At 39.3% G+C, this 15,289-nt stretch overlaps 1 protein-coding gene across 1 annotated transcript in view; it reads left to right on the top strand.

Annotated features, from left to right (window-relative positions):
• Positions 1 to 14,232, top strand: part of setd2 (SET domain containing 2, histone lysine methyltransferase) — a 35,839-nt gene extending 21,607 nt beyond the window's left edge. Inside the window, exons 17-22 of the mRNA XM_073871968.1 lie at positions 178 to 303; positions 3,305 to 3,441; positions 6,362 to 6,473; positions 9,286 to 9,360; positions 9,462 to 9,563; positions 12,770 to 14,232. Of these exons, the coding sequence (XP_073728069.1) occupies positions 178 to 303; positions 3,305 to 3,441; positions 6,362 to 6,473; positions 9,286 to 9,360; positions 9,462 to 9,563; positions 12,770 to 12,931 (714 nt within the window). The 3' untranslated portion in view covers positions 12,932 to 14,232. The remainder of the gene's footprint in view (positions 1 to 177; positions 304 to 3,304; positions 3,442 to 6,361; positions 6,474 to 9,285; positions 9,361 to 9,461; positions 9,564 to 12,769) is intronic.
• Positions 14,233 to 15,289: the final 1,057 nt, after the last annotated feature.

Here is a 15,289-nt window from a genome sequence, read left to right as displayed (position 1 = left end):
TTCTTAAAATTATGTAGAAAATGTTTTTATCCTATGAGTATGATTATTATCAGCTTGGTGCTGAAAACAGAATGTATGGCTGTTAATCAGTCATGTTACCTAATAGTAAAACTGAGACAGCTTGGAGCAAAGTCTTTTATTGAGTGCATGCTGAAAAGTTTTTTCTTGCATGTCCAGGCATACACTGAGCCAGCCGCCAGCTACCTGCACGGACAGCAGGTGTACACAGGGCATCCGCAGGGTGTGGTCGTGCAGCAGGGAGGCACTGTCACCACAATTGTCACATCTCAGACTGTTCAACAGGTATGTAGCTTGTGCCTTTGACCAAAAGAGGGCGCTATTATATTCAGTCTCGCACTCACTTTGTATTTAATCTCTTTTCTGTTTAGATTATCTTTGTAATTTCAAATACTGAAATTGTAAACTATGTGCATTCCTTTGTTGCATGAATTATTGGTAGAATAATAACAAAATAAGAGTTTAATTGCAAACAGGATTGAAATGCTTAGAGTTCACCCAGATAAGAAAACTCTCAAGATGTATTGACTTCCTTTCTTCAGTTCAACACAAACAAATAATTTTATAATAACGTTTTGTCAGGCTTTATTTTCAAAAAGTAAGCCAACAAGTTAAAGCTACAAAAAACAGAAGATGTGCAAGAACTAGGGATGCACCGATCCGATATCTTGGATCGTTATCAGGGCCGATCAGGGCTTTTTGGCTGGTTCGGATATCGGACTAACAGGACCGATTCAATTCCGATATGTGATATTCTGATCAATATCGCCACATTTAAGTTTAGTGCTCGGATGTGCTAATTTCCATCAAAACATGATATATTGATCGATGCCGCCATTACTTGAGTTTATAGCTCTCAGGGTTCCCACGGGTCCTTGAAATCCTTGAAAGTTTGTGACTCTGGGGAAAAAAAATTCAAGGCCCTGGGAGGTTTTTGAAAATGTACATACGTAGATACAGGTCATTGAAAGTGCTTGAATCTATTTTATGCAAAAAGTTTTCTGGGAAAAAAATCCATATTATTCCCTGTGTTGTGTAGGATAATGTCATAAAGATTCTAGACTTTTTAAGCACACATGCTAAACTGTTCACTTTTAATGCTTATATCTTCTGTATGCGAATGTTGATTCATAATGCTTTTTTGCATAGTTGTGTTTTGACACATGAAAACATCTCGAGTTACTTTTGTAACTGTTGTTCCCTGAGAAGGGAACGAGACGCTGCGTCTCCCTTGCCATACTTCCTGCGTCCCTCTAACGCCATCTTTGGCAATATTTCAGATAGCTATATACTTCTTGGCTCCCACGTCACCCTGTCTTTGTCGTTAAGCCTCACCATTGGTTGCATTTGATATACACATTCAGACGCACTTACCCCTGGAGGCGTCCCCAGAGTATTACAGCAGTGACGCAGCGCGAGTTCCCTCAAAAGGAAACTGTAACAATGTATCTTAAAAGATAACACGATGTAACCTTGCTCTCACTTTAAATGTGTCCCCACAATTATTCCCTGAATTTGAGGGTATTGCACCTGGAAAGTCTTTGAAAGATCCTTGAATTTGAAGTTAACTAAGGTGTGGGAACCCTGAGCTCTGATGTCCTTGTTTCCATTGATAATGCGATATATTAATCAGTGCCTCCGTATTTAAGTTTAGAGCTCGGGTGTGCTCATTTCCATTGATGCGTGATATATTGATCAATGCCACCATATTTGAATTTTACTCTCTGTTGTGCTTATTTACAATGATACACAATTTATTGATTGCTTAATGATTGCTTCATTTTTCTTTGACAAACTTATTTGGCTTTCAAAGACCTATATTAACCCACTGGAGTTATTTGGATTACTTAAGTAATTGGTTTAAGTGTTTTTTGGAGCTGGACCATGTTGACCCTTATCATAATGCTGAGTTTACACCAAACGCGTTCCGGGCGTCAAAATCGCGTCCACCGCGCCCAGCTTGCCGCTTGAACACTTTGAATGCATTCGCGCGTGTAGAGCGGAGTGGACGCGCGGAAAAAGCAAGCATTTGACGCGCGTCCGATGCAAAATCCGCTTCTTGTGGGAGGGGTAACTGCTGTGAGAGTGTCTGTTTGCAAGATGACTGATGTTGATTGTGCATTTATCAAGAGAGTTACCAGTTTGTATTGAGTAATCTTACTATAGGGGGAAAATGAACGGCGCGGGTCGATAAACGTCACGTGACTCAAAAGTGAAGTGTGTATTACAACTTACCAGGTTGCCAAAAGTCCTTACTGACACTCTTCCATGCGAGGTCCTTTTTATTCCTGTCTCCTCTATAGAAATAACAACTTGTGTCATATAGCTCCGAGTGACTGCTTACAGGCAATATCAAGCGAAGCCTTGGTTGAGTGAGTGACTCCGGGCGGGGCTGCCGCCACAGCAGCAGGCAGGCTACTGATTGGTTAACGCGGCGCGAAATTCTGCCAAACTTCAAATTTTTCAACTCGGGCGTCAGCTGCAAATTCGCGTGAACCGCAAAATGCACAAAAGCACCATTCGCGCGTACCGCGCACAACGCTCAATTCACGCCTTTCGCGCGAGCTTCACGCGCGAATGAGGCGGAAACGCGTCTTCAGCTCCGCGCCGAACGCCTCTTCCGCGCCGCGGGACCTCCTGCCGCCCGTCAACGCGTCTGCACATTGACTTAACATTGAAATCACTCGCGCTTCACGCCTCTACCGCGGTTGGTGTAAACGCACCATAAGATAACAACATTTTTATATATAACTGTTAAATTGTGTTCAACTGAAGAAAGGAAGTCATCTTTGATGCCATGAAGGTGAGTAAACTGAGTATTTACATATGTGAGTGAACTTTAAGCCTTCGTTTCATTTGCTTATAAATATGGTGTCGTTTTACATTTGGAGTAAGTCAAGTGTACATTTTAATTAAACTTGTTAATGCTTTCCTGATGCATTTGCTTTGATGCAAACCACTGCAGATTTATGTTGGTTCGTAGTCTTTGTTGTGCTAATCAGCATGTTGTTTCTGTCGGTGGTGCACTAGAGTCAATAAGCATTGAGCGTGTGGTACACTTTCTTTTTAAATTCACTTCTCAATGAAAAACTGTCTCCTCACATCCTATGTTTGTATCATATAGCTTTAGTTTAGTTTAACTTCAGGTTTCACAAGCTTTAATGTTGAGCACTGATATACCACAAAGTCCTGGGGAGCATGTGATTAGCATTTTATAGACAACAGGAATCAGTTCCAGTAATTTCAACATGCTGACTAAACTCTCCTGATCTGTGATTCACCACAGGAAATGATCGTACCCAACAGCATTATTGACCTGCCGCCCCCCTCCCCACCTAAACCAAAAACCATCATACTGCCGCCCAGCTGGAAGGTGGCGCGAGACCCAGAGGGCCGAATCTATTACTACCACATCATTACCAGGTATAAACATCCTTTGCTTTGTACGTCATTAAAACTGAAGCATAGAGAGAGCCAATAACCACTTTCATTAGTACAACTAGATGAAGTCGGTCACTTTAACCGATAACACTATGGCCCGTTTTCACAGACAAGGCTTAGCTAAAGCTTGGACTAGGCCTTAGTCAAATTAATATGTCTTTTATAAACATGCCTTAGAAAAGATGTTACTTGTGTGTATCTTGAGACAAATCAATGGCACTGGCATATTTAAAGATCAGTCATTGCAAGTTATGAGACAGCTTAAACATTTTTCTTAGTCTAGGACTAGCCTTGGAGGGATAGTTCACCCAGGGATGAGGATTCTGTCGTCATTTACTCACTCTCATGTTGTTACAAACCCATATACATTTATTTTTTCTGATGAACACAAATGAAGATATTTTGAGAAATGTTTGTAACCAAACCGTTCGTGGACCACATTCACTTACATATGGCGCTTTTCCATTGCTTAGTGCTCCACGGTTTGGTTTAGTTTGGGTCGGGTCAGCATACTTTTGGGAGCTTTTCCATTGGGTGCAGTACGTACTACCCAATACTTTTTTTCATACCACCCCGGTTAGCGTTCCAAGCGAGCCGAGCTGATACCAAACGTGATGCGAAAACACTGTAGGTCTGAGAAATAAATAAATGAATGGGAATGTACAAGGATGGTCTCACTTGTATGATGTCACACCAGTATGCAGTAGGGATGTAACGATTCAACCGTCTGAAATCGATTCTGAATCGCAAGGCTGCGATTCTTTGTTTAATGCACAGCTTGTGCGTATACTACGGCATTACGACATGGTCAGTAGGAAGTCCTTATCAATCTAAAATCATAACGAGTTGGAGTCGTTTATAACGTGCATTTAAAAAAGCAACACTCGTTAAACCAAATCATTTAAAATATTCTTTATTATCATGAAAATACCTGAAACAATTTGAAGAACAGTGATATAAATATTCCTGTAGACATTTCCTGGAATAGCATTCGTAATGCTGCTACTTCTGTGGCACAAAGGGAGTTTCTGCACGGGAGCGCCCCCTGGCGTTCGGATGTGCCTGGATTTCACCGTAATTCATTCAAATTCATTCATTGAGAAAACGCGCATTTGCAAGGTTAATCGTTACACACCTAGTATGCAGCGCAAATATAACGACACGCCTATAATCCCTCCCACTGCGAAGTGATACCAAACTCGATGGAAAAGCTAACCACACCAAAGTGAGGTGAGCTCACCCGACCCAAACTAAACTAACCGTGGGGTACTATGCAATGGATAAGCGCCAATAGTAGGAAAAAAGAATACTATGGAAATAAATGGGGTCCATGAACAGTTTGGTTTAACAAAGAACAAATAAAAACAAAGAAATTTATGCGGGTTTGTAACAACATGAGAGTGAGTAAATGATGACAGAATTTTCATTTTTGGGTGAACTAGTCCTTTAAGCCTTGTCTGCAATTTTTTCTGGGGGTACCATAGATCAGTGGTTCCCAACCTTTTTAGCCCCAAGTACCCCCACGGCCCTACCAGTAAGGCACAAGTACCCCTTCGTCGAAACTAAACCAAACTTGTGTTTTAAAGACAAATAATTAGGAATATTAATTAATTGATTAACAAATTTTAAACATTAAAGTAAAAAGCACCGACTGATGATGCATGTTTATTTCAACAAACCACCATCATTGTGATTTTATCAGCTCATTTGCATTTTAAAGGACACACCCAAAAACGGCACATTTTTGCTCAGGCTTACAAAATGGCAATTTTGACATGCTATAATTAATTATCTGTGGGGTGTTTTGAGATAAAACTTCCCATTCGGACTCTGGGAACACCAAAGACTTATTTTACATTTTTTTTAAATTTCATCATATGACCCCTTTAAGGGCCAGATTTACTAACAGCTTGCGCAAACCATAATTTTGGCGTTAAATAACGACTGAACTTACTAAAGACACGCAGTAGATATTTAGCAAAATCGAAATCTTTTCGCGTACCCCCTGGAAACTCTTCACATACCCCCTGGCGTACGCGTACCCCCGGTTGGGAATCACTGGTCTAAATGAAAGGCGTAAACATGGCAAAAGTAATACATTTTAAAATGTAAACACATTTATGTAAACATGACCTGAAGCTACTGTAACTTTGTTTGATCAACATAATTTTTTGCCACCTGATCTGCTCATAAAATTAAAGGAAAACAGTTTTCAACATTTTACTATGTTCTTACCTCAATTTGGACAAATTAATACATACATGTTAATTTAATGCGTGCACTTAATCTTTGTACAGTGCGTCGTGAATGTGTTGGCATTTAGGCTGGCCCTCAGTCATTCCTTAGGATCCAAACAGAGACCTTGGGCACAGTAACATCATCACTAATGACTACTCCCTCTATCGCTCAAACTTCCCTCAATATTACTGCGCGCGAGTTCAAAGTGCTACAAACGAAGTTCTCTTCCACCATACAATATAGTTCTCATTTTTTATCCGCTTAAATTACCACGTTTATTTTGTGCCACCATACTCGTGTAACTACTCATGTAAGAGACTTTAAATAGGGAAAACATGGAAATGTTTGGTGGCTTCTAAATTCATCCCTGTTTGGATCCTAAGGAATGAATGGGTTTAGGCTAAATGCTAACACATTCACAAGAATAAGCGCAGCATTGAATAAAGATATGTATGTATTCATTTGTCTAAATTGAGGTACTAAGAACATAGTAAAATATTGAAAAATGGTGGTGTTTTCCTTTAAAGTGACACACTCGAGAAGAATAAGGATAACTACATGATGTTAGAAATTTCACATTCAGCAGAGCCAGAACATGTCTACTATTGTGCTGTTATAGTAATGCAATGAGAGTTTGATGAGCTTGTGATCTTTCTTATGTCAGGCAAACACAGTGGGATCCACCCAGCTGGGATGGGACTACAGAAGAGGCCAATCTAGAACACGAGGCTGAAATGGACCTTGGGACGCCCACATACGATGAAAATCCTTCAAAGGTATTCATTAGTTCTTGACACTTATAAAGGCGGTATCATGGGTCACCCTTGATCTTTCAACACAAGTTATGTTATGTGAACACCTTTATATTTTTAATACTGACTGAGCAAACTCATGTCAACAATTGAAATCGAAGTGAAGCCAAACTTTATTGCTCCAAATCTCATATTTTGATTACGAAACTTGACCCTGGATTTCACAGACAGAGTCACATTTTTGAAACTGCGTAAATGAATCAACTTGTGTTGACATCACAACCATGAGCAGCACATTCAAGTAGGGCTAAAAAATAGAAATGTAAAAAGCGTATGGATTTTCCCCAGTGGTCATTGTCACCAAATCATTGAGGTCATTGTTAAATAATCCAAAAATACAAACATTTGGTTCTGAAGCTGCCACAAGCACCCTAGAGCAGTGATTCCCAACCGGGGGTACGCGTACCCCAGGGGGTACGTGAAGAGTTTCCAGGGGGTACGCGAAAAGATTTACATTTTGCTTTGATCTCATTTACTTTGAATAAAAATGTCTTTCGTTTGTCCAGTCATTTACATAAGATTGATTTTTGTGAGGAAAGCATTGTAAAAAGGACAACTTTGTAATTTTAATCTTATCATTAATATAATTAGCCGTCAAGAGTAAATGCGCTGCATGATCCAAAAGTTTGCAATAGTGATGTCCAACTCAAGAACGATCTGACTATTTTCAATGAACCTGAATAGTTTCTAAAGACACAAAGTTTATTAACTATAAATAATGTTCAAATAATGTTATAATATTCATTCCCGCTGCCATTGCATTTTCAAATGATGAAAAAAAAAAAAAACGTTTGCATTGTTTTTGGCTAACATATTTTGTCCCATATGATGTCTTTTGTATTTATAGAGAATGTCTTAACACATTTGTTTCTCTTTATATTTGAACCGAATAATTTAACTTATTCTCACACTTTAATTATTAGTAACTTAAATTGAGATTTTAGTAAATTTAGGGCATTTTCTAAAAAGGACGTGAGAATTCCAAATAAGCGACGGAGTGGAAAATTTGCGCGTGATTTACTACAAAGGCGCAAATAAAATACACAGGCACAATAATGACATAAGCACATTTCTATAATGACCATTGCAATCTACTAGCAGCGCAAATTAATACAGGGTCGCAAATAAGAGACCTCGGCAGGACATCGCAATGAAAATGTGGACTGCGGAGTGTGAAATTCCAGCTAAGTACACTAAGATCCGGAGGACAAAAGATGAAGGGTAAAATACGTTTTGAAATACCTGATTTGACTTCTCCTCGTGACTTCTCCTCCTCTTTTCTCCAGCAAATTAAACATAGCATGGCTTGGCAAACTATATAGTTTTTTTAAAGTATGTTCCTCTAAAATTTAATACTCTCCTCGCATTAATGTTGCTTCTAAAAGGAAAACTTCTACAAATGCACATGCAATAAGGTCGCAAAAATAGCACCTTTTCAGAGCTAAATATCTACTACGTGTCTTTAGTAAGTTCACTCGTTATTTAATGCCAAAATGATGGTTTGCGCAAGCTGTTAGTAAATCTGGCCCTTAAAGGGGTCATATGATGAAATTTTTTTAATTTGTAAAATAAGTCTTTGGCGTTCCCAGAGTCCATATGTGAAGTTTTATCTCAAAACACACTACAGATAATTAATTATAGCATGTCAAAATTGCCATTTTGTAGGCCTGAGCAAAATGTGCAATTTTTGGGTGTGTCTTTTAAAATGCAAATGAGCTGATAAAATGCAAACACTGATCGCAATGATTGTGGCTTGTTGAAATAAACATGCTTCATCAGTCAGTGCTTTTTACTTTAATGTTTAAAACTAATTAATTAATTAATTAATATTACTAATTATTTGTCTTTAAAACACAACTTCGGTTTAGTTTCGATAGAGGGGTACTTGGGCCTTACTGATAGGGCTGTGGGGGTACTTAAGGCTAAAAAGGTTGGGAACCACTGCCCTAGAGTTCACATTAGTGCACGCATGTTGAGTCCTAAACCGGCCCTGCCTCTGTGGATAATTGAAGATGTTGATCCAAGCATCCAGGATGGAATGGTTCACAGCTGGGGCTCATCCACATGGAGAAAAGTTATTTGGAGTTAGGAGGGAAACGCTTAGATCACTTAACATTTGCTTCGGTTTTGTAGGCGTCAGTTTAGACTTCTAAGACAAATCATCTGGCACAAATAAACGAGGTACGACCAGAGTAAACCCGAAAACAAAAGCAGGCTACAAGTAAACATGTAATCTCACAGTCCGTAACCATCTCGAAACTGTCGTTCAGTGCACATCTCTCTTTATTTCTCTCTTTCTCTCTCTGTCTCTTCAGCGTGTGCTGGTGTTTTCTCTGGCTCTCTTTGATGCTAATGAAACCCAGCTGTCGAAACTGCATTCATTTATGTGTGGTTTCTTGTTTTGAAGTTGAACTCTGCGCAATCTCTTTTGTCTTCTCTGCAAATCCCTCTCTCTTTCCCCTTTCGTTTTAACTTCCACTTGACTAAAAAACATTCCACCGATGTTACAGGAAGGTTTGATTGTCTGTGTTTTAGCATGTGTTTGTACTGTTTTGGCTTGAACATTTCTATTTGGAGCTCTGGGATCGTGAGTAACGACAGTCTTGGCATTAAGTCTTGATTTTCATCTAATGGCACCCTGGGAATTCCAGTTTGAAGTCTAGCAGGATTTCATCTCTGAAATATGAGGAAAAGAAAGATAAAGAAGTGTTTGGATTTGATTTATGTAACGTATGAAGTGTGGGAATTCATCAGTGGGTTTTTATTTGAAATACAGTTCTCTACGAAGACGGCCGAGGCCGACACGTCCAGCGAGCTGGCCAAAAAAAGCAAAGAAGTCTTCCGCAAGGAGGTGAACTTTTCGATTCTCTCTGGGTTTTACCGATTGATCATATCAGTAGCTCATGTGCGTCTGGCTCGTGTAACCGTTCAATTTATTCTCGTCTCTTTTAGATGTCACAGTTCATTGTGCAATGCCTTAATCCATATCGCAAGCCAGACTGCAAGCTGGGCCGCATCAGTAACACGGAGGACTTCAAACATCTTGCTAGAAAGGTAATGTGTGTGTGCTTATGTTGTATGACAATGAAGCCTTGATGTACTTTATGCAAACCAACTTTTTTGAATTTATTTAATTTTACACTACTTCCACTGCTAAATAGAGCTGCACGATTAATCGTTAAAAGATCGTGATCTCGATTCGTAAAGTGTAGTGGGCTTGAAGATTAAGCCTGCATGTAGATTTATTCAAGCGGAGGTTTCCACCTTCCGATTGGTTGGCGCCGAATGTTTCCGCCTTGCGAATGGTTGGCACCGAACCGCGTCATAGCTCATTGCCATAAAGTAATGTTAATCCATGTCTACTTAAAATTTATATTTTAATTTTTTTCTTTAAATAAAATGAATTCATAATAACTCTACAATTAACATTAACTGAATTTAAAGATTATGTGCACTTATCTGAAACTTTCAGAAGCAGAATTCTTTGCACCTGTAAAAACTAATGTTAAACTAATGTTCAGGGGCTGTACATCTTTAAAATTAACAAAGTTCTTGAGAATCGTGAGAAAATCGTGATCTTAATTTTAGGCAAAAGACTCGTGATTCTCATTTTATACAGAATCGTGCAGCTCTACTGCTAAATGGACTGGTCAATTTGACTGTGTTTAATACTCTGAACTGGGTATTGGCAAGAGCCTCACGATACGTATCACGATACAATACAATGCGTTGCATGTTGCGATACATTGCAATACTTTTTCTTTTTTATAATTAAAAAATAAAAAGTGCTTCCACACGTCGACTTGGAAAGCTGCAGTTGTTTTTAAATTTTTTGCCATTTTCTAACTCCCTCTAACTTTTGAGACATTGGCCGAATGGTCGTATATGGCAGACAACTGGACAGCGACAACTACAGCAGCGGCTAAGGAGGTTATTTGATGCACACAAAGGGATTTGATGGGGTTTTAAAGGAACACGCCCACATTTTGGGAATTTAGCTTATTCACCGTATCCCCCAGAGTTAGATAAGTCCATACATACCTCTCTCATCTCCGTGCGTGCTGTAACTCTGTCTGACGCAGCCCCCGCTAGCTTAGCTTAGCACAAAGACTGGAAGTGGGTGGCTTTAGCTAGCATACTGCTCCCAATAAGTGACAAAATAACGCGATCATTTTCCTATTTATGTGTTGTGATTTGTATAGTCAAACCGTGTACAAATAACAAGGTGATATGAGACACAGCCATCTACATACTGAGAACTATATTCTCTGAAGACGAAGCACTGCCGCATGGGCGGAGTGATCTGCTCGCAGCACACGAGAAGCCCCTGGTGAGGAGCAGAGAGTTCGGTCAGAATTGTGCAAATCACTCCGCCCATGCGGCAGTGCTTCGTCTTCAGAGAATATAGTTCTCAGTATGTATACTGTTAAAAGATCGCTGTGTCTCATATCACCTTGTTATTTGTACACGGTTTGACTATACAAATCACAACACATAAATAGGAAAATGATCGCGTTATTTTGTCACTTATTGGGAGCAGTATGCTAGCTAAAGCCACCCACTTCCAGTCTTTGTGCTAAGCTAAGCTAGCGGGGGCTGCGTCAGACAGAGTTACAGCACGCACGGAGATGAGAGAGGTATGTATGGACTTATCTAACTCTGGGGGATACGGTGAATAAGCTAAATTCCCAAAATGTGGGCGTGTTCCTTTAAAGCAACACTATGTAGTTTTTTTACCTTTAAATAATGTCTCTGAAATTATTTCAGTGATAGAACAACTTTTAACTGGACAAATTGTACTGTTGCTGCAACCTGAGCAGCCTCCTAGCTGCTACAAGCAAACTCTGAAAGTGGCGGTGGAGGGTAGAGCACACAGCCCCGCTCCTCCCCCTGCCTGCAGAAGAGTGTCTGATACCAGGCATTGTTGCGCTTTTCAACCACATGGGGGAGCTGTAAGTCATTTTTACATGGAAACTACATAGTGTTGCTTTAAAATATCGATAGTAGAGATTGAAATAGATTTGAAAAAGTAAAACCCCTGCATTCTGTTTTACTCCATATGTGATCCTCAACCACAAAACCAGTCATCATAATGATAAGCTTTCCATTATTGTTTGTTAGGATATGGCAATATTTGGCAGAGATGCAACTATTTGAACATCTGGAATCTGAGGGTGCGAAAAATCTAAATATTGAGAAAATCACCTTTTAAAGTTGTCCAAATGAATTTAGCAACACACATTATAAATGATAAATAGCATTTTGATTTGTTAACGGTTGGAAATTTACAAAATATCTTCATGGCACATGATCTTTACTTAATATCCTAATGTTTTTGGCATAAAAAATCAATTAATTTAAGCCATACAATGTATTGTTGGCTATTGCTACAAATGAAGAGTTTGGTTCCAAAACGCAATAAATCAATTTTGACTAATTTGGGTTAAAATGTGTTTTTTATACAAAGAGAGTGACAAAATGAAAACCACTATTTTCTGTTACAAACTTTCACATAGCATCTTTAGATTATAATAACATTAAAAATTAAAATCCATAATTAGATTTTCAAAGATTTATTATAAAAACTGATTATTTCTTTCACAAAATGCAATAAATTCATGACAAGTTTTTTTCCAAAATGCTATAAATCTATTGAATCAATATATAAATGTGCATTCATCTTTGCCATGTTATATTCATTTAGTTGACTAGTGGTATACACTGATTAAAACAAATAAAAAACAATAATAGCACTAATCAAAACACTTACTTTTGTCACATTTTGATGGATTGCAATTCTTCCCCATAACAGAACACGACCACAGGTTTATTAATGCCATCAAAAGTATTATTTTGTTTTTGTTGATCATGAAGAACAAAGTAGATGAGGAAAACTAAGATTCTGTGTGTATTTAATGCGCCGCCATTATTGTTTACAGTGCGTGCAATGGTGCGCTGTGATTTGTTAAGCGAATTTATTGCATTCTGCAGAGAAGGAGGGCTGGCATTTGTTGCGATTTGTGGAAAAAAGGGATAAAAGATGACAGAATAACACGGCGGATATCAGATTTTGAGTAAAATTAAGAATTTACTTTTTAATACTGATTTTGCCGGTAATTAATAAAAAAAGGCGTTCATCGAGTTTTGGAACCAAACTCTTCAAATATACCTGTGCTACTTGGAAAGTATAAACTATATATAGACCACAAAACCAGTCATCTGAACCTTAACCCTGTATTTGCATCTGTGTGCCCCTGCAGCTGACTCACGGGGTGATGAACAAGGAACTGAAATCGTGCAAGAACCCCGAAGATCTCGAATGCAATGAGAATGTCAAACACAAGACCAAGGAATACATCAAGAAATACATGCAGAAGTTTGGCTCCGTGTACCGGCCCAAGGAAGACACCGAGCTGGACTAATGTCTCGGAGCAAATCCAAGAACCTCCTTGCAGTCGCCGGCTCTGAGCAGCCGAACAATTTTCGAAACATCAGACAGGACGGCACCAGAGCGAGTCCTGTTGTTTTTTCCATTGTCTTTCTGAACACGTCCTAGATGCTGCTCAGGCCCGAGCCGTCCCGCACGGGGACGGTTTTACAAAGAGACACGCCTCGAAGGAAACGGCCGCGGTATGACGTGCAGAGGACACACACATCAAGGGTGCTACTAGACAGACTCTGTCGCAGATTTCATGATATTTTTAGTCTTCTTAAAAATGATCTATAAGGCAGATGCACTCACGTTGTAGAGGAGGATCATCTCGAACTCTTCTTCATACATTAGATGGACCATTTAAATGCTTTACACCCCTTGCCACCCCACTCTGTTACTGTAGATTTTATTTAAGGGCTTTTGGTAGTCCAACTCCTTTCTGATATCAATCAAGGCTGATGAAGAAAACAAAGAAGTTCTGGCTCGGCAGTCACGACACATGCTAAGGATTACAGTCGCAAATGTGAGCCAATAGATGAGCCTGTATTCACTTTCTCAATTACCGATCATCATCTGCATGAACTCACACCCCGCTCAGCATTGTTTTTATGCTTTTTAGACATGGAGTTACATTGAACGGTGCAGGTCTGTGGTCTAACCCCATCTGATCTGGTCTTGTTTCTCCTCAAGGTTATGTAGCAAGAAGATTTTATCAAGGTCTTTCACACTGTTTTTACATTAACATTTTTATATTCGCATCGCAGAGGCAAATGTGAAGCCTTCCGGGCAACTTGTAGCTTGTTTTGGTGTAAGGATCAGGTTAACTGTCCCATAAGCTCTACCCATTAATCAACTCATCCCATATTAGTTACCATGCATTAAATCTGTTTCCAATACGTGTATTATATTGCTTTATATGTGAATATATTGAGAGCTAGTTTTTGAGACCATTAGCAGAGACTTTGTAAAAAGACTGTGGGGTTCTACTGTTTCTCATGTAAATATGTGTAATTATACCAAACCGGAATAATGGGATTAGAAGGATGTGCTCCGTCCTCGTAAGTGTGACTCCGATGATCCTACATCAAGCAGAATTCCACACGCTCCTAATGTTGGGTTGGGTTTTAATAGTGGGGGTGTCATTAACTTTTTCCTTGCTGAAAGACTTTGGATTGTTTTATATGGACATACAGGAGTCTCACCCCGCTCCACTGTAAGTACTGTGCAAGCACATTGTCATACTGAGTGTAAAAACATTTTAAGGTAAAATAAACTGTTTTCTAAAAACAAGTCTTGTTTGTGGTGTCGGTCTTACAATACTCAACGGTTAAAAGCTGTTGTTTAATAGCGAACCCGACAGCTGCGTTACCCAAAATAATAGCTTGTGTCTATGCCTGCTGCAGATTGGCTAATATTTCCTCCGCACATGCAGCCTCAATGACATCATCTACTAAGGTAATCCTTTATTTATCTTTGGAATTGCGTACTTGCCAAAAGCATGTATTAAGGAATTGTTGGATTTCATGAACTTCCTGTTTTTAAAGAGAGCCACTGCCACCACAGCATAGATCTGGTTTCGGTAAAGCGTCGTATAAATGTGCTGCACAGACACTGCCAGGGCTCAGACTCTACATGGTGCCCTAATAGTCATCCCGTTCCCCTCACCCTACCCCTTCTCCATGTTTAGCAGAGCTCCCAGGGCATTTTACCGTGCCGCTCCAGACCGCAGTTAAGCAGCACCGTCTGGAGTACGTGACAGCACGCAGAGCCGCCCCAAGTCCCTACAACCCTCTGCTTTCACTTAACATAGCAGTCACAGAAATCATTAGCAGATTTAGTGAGAGAGAGGATGCAGAGTAATGGACTCAAACATTCACTACAGTGACAGAAGATCTTATTCTCTTCTTTACTGGTTGGGGTCTTTGATGGCATTGAACTTTGCCCTTCAACCTCCAAGGTTTCACTTGAAAGTTTTGTCCTCGGTTCTCAACTAAATTGAACATGACTTCATTCTTTTTTTCTTTTTGAAGAGCAAAGGGGTTTTAAGAAGTAACTTTTTAAAGTAAACCGGATTTCATTTAGTTTTGACTATATTGAAATTTAATTTTAAATGTTGTTGAAATTTCTAAGACCTGACTTTCATCATGACCACAGTAAGATGTACAGAAGAGAGCGTTGACAAACAGATTACGCTGTAGTGATCACTTTATATTAAATCTGAAAATTCTGACTGCCAACAAAACCATATGACATTATTTTGGCAGATTTAAAAATCTTGTGGTTCTCTGTTGCCAGGTTGAACAAGGCAGTGATCGCCATGGCTCAACAACTTCATCTTTTGCTACGG

The sequence above is a fragment of the Misgurnus anguillicaudatus genome, chromosome 10 (assembly GCF_027580225.2).
Source record: "Misgurnus anguillicaudatus chromosome 10, ASM2758022v2, whole genome shotgun sequence".
NCBI lineage: Eukaryota > Metazoa > Chordata > Actinopteri > Cypriniformes > Cobitidae > Misgurnus > Misgurnus anguillicaudatus.
This window is presented reverse-complemented; position numbering and strand designations above follow the sequence as displayed.